At 65.1% G+C, this 1,480-nt stretch overlaps 1 protein-coding gene across 1 annotated transcript; it reads left to right on the forward strand.

The window, feature by feature from the left end:
* Nucleotides 1-259: 259 nt before the first annotated feature.
* EMIHUDRAFT_257438 (hypothetical protein) lies at nucleotides 260-1,315 on the forward strand (the record flags this gene model as incomplete). The annotated part of the gene is made up of 3 exons (XM_005763812.1): nucleotides 260-536; nucleotides 832-917; nucleotides 1,226-1,315. 3 exons carry the CDS (start codon nucleotides 260-262, stop codon nucleotides 1,313-1,315), a joined length of 453 nt encoding a protein of 150 aa, XP_005763869.1.
* Nucleotides 1,316-1,480: the final 165 nt, after the last annotated feature.

Genomic DNA, 1,480 nt, shown 5'->3' on the forward strand with positions numbered 1-1,480 from the left:
CTTTTGGTGGAGGTTGGTTTCTTGGGCAGGCGGCTGGTGGCGCAGGAGGCGGCGGGTTGCTGGCTCGTCACCCCCTTCGCACTGCAGGCTGCGGAAGAGGGGGCGGCGTCGGCGGCGAGCCCCGCGGGAGGCGGCGCGCGGCGGCAGCGCGACTTGGGCTCACTCGCGGGCTCGCGTCTGCTGCTTCTAGGCGACGCCCTCTGGCAAGGTCGCCTCTTACGACACGGAGCTGTGTTTTGTCCCGGCGTGGCGCCGCACGATGGGAGGCGCGCTGCACGAGGCCAACTCGGCCACGCTGCGTCGCGCGCTGGTCGAGTACATCGCGGCAAAGCCGGCCGTCAGCACCGACAGGCTGTACGCCGCGTTTGCCGCGCTGCCCGAGCTCGAGGTTGCCGACGAGATGTCCGACATGGAGGCGGCCGGCATCATCCACAGTGTGGAGCTGGGCGTCGCCGCGCCCAGCTTGTTCGGCGGCGGCGGCGGCGAGGCAGGCGCGAAACAGCGATGTTTCTTTGCCGGACCAACGCTGCTGCGTGGTGAATAGCACCCCTAGCGTTGCCCCGCCGAGACCGTTCGACTGGAATCCCCTACGTCTGTCTGACACGCTCTCTGCTGACGCATGTAAAGAGCGGTTGCATGTGCATGTAATAAGATCAGCTGGGGCTCTCGAGCGCGTGTTCATGTGATCGAGGTTCTCGGCCTGGCTGATGTGTGACCTCGGTCGCTGAGCCACGGTCGGCCTGGCTGCGTCCACCTTTGGTTGCTGAGTTCACGGTTGGCCTGGCTGTGACCTCGGTCGCTGAGCCACGGTCGGCCTGGTTGCGTCCTGAGGCCGCAACGGTGCGCGCCGACCTGTCGGCGTGCATTGTGCCGCGCCCGACGCGAAAGTGCCCACCGTCGTCGTGCGCGCCGACCAAGTTGCGTGCCTCGTGCCGCGCCCGACGCGAGAGCGCTCGGAGGCCGCCAGTGGGCGCGCCGACGCAAGCCGTTAGTTAGATCACCCCCGAATCCCTCGGCTCCCCGCAGCACGCGACCATAATCCACATCGCCTTCCCTCTGCTGCATTAGGTGAGACCGTCCGATTGTTGGGCTCAAGCTGAGGATGCGGAGGTGCCTCGCACGTCCGCACCCTCTCTCTCCTTCCCCCTCGCTATCGCTCCCTCCCCCGCGTCTCCCCGGTCCGAGATCTGACGGAGATCACCGAGATCACGCTGAGATCGCACAGGCGCTTGGTGTGCCTGAGTCGGTGCCGTTGCGCAAGTCACGTGCCCAGTGTCACGTGCCCAGCGTCACTGGCAGTGTTGTGAATATTTAGGTGTTGAGCAGTGTTACGTGCCCAGTGTTGTGCACGTTTAGGTCTTTTTTGTGTGCGACCGTGCTCACAAGTTTTAGGTGTGTTGTTGGCAAATCAAGACACAGAGCTCAGACAGGATCACAGCGGGAGGAAAGCGGCGAGTCGCAATTCCAGGGGTCGTTGTGG

This window comes from Emiliania huxleyi (assembly GCF_000372725.1).
Source record: "Emiliania huxleyi CCMP1516 unplaced genomic scaffold EMIHUscaffold_6196, whole genome shotgun sequence".
NCBI classification, from domain to species: Eukaryota; Haptophyta; order Isochrysidales; family Noelaerhabdaceae; genus Emiliania; species Emiliania huxleyi.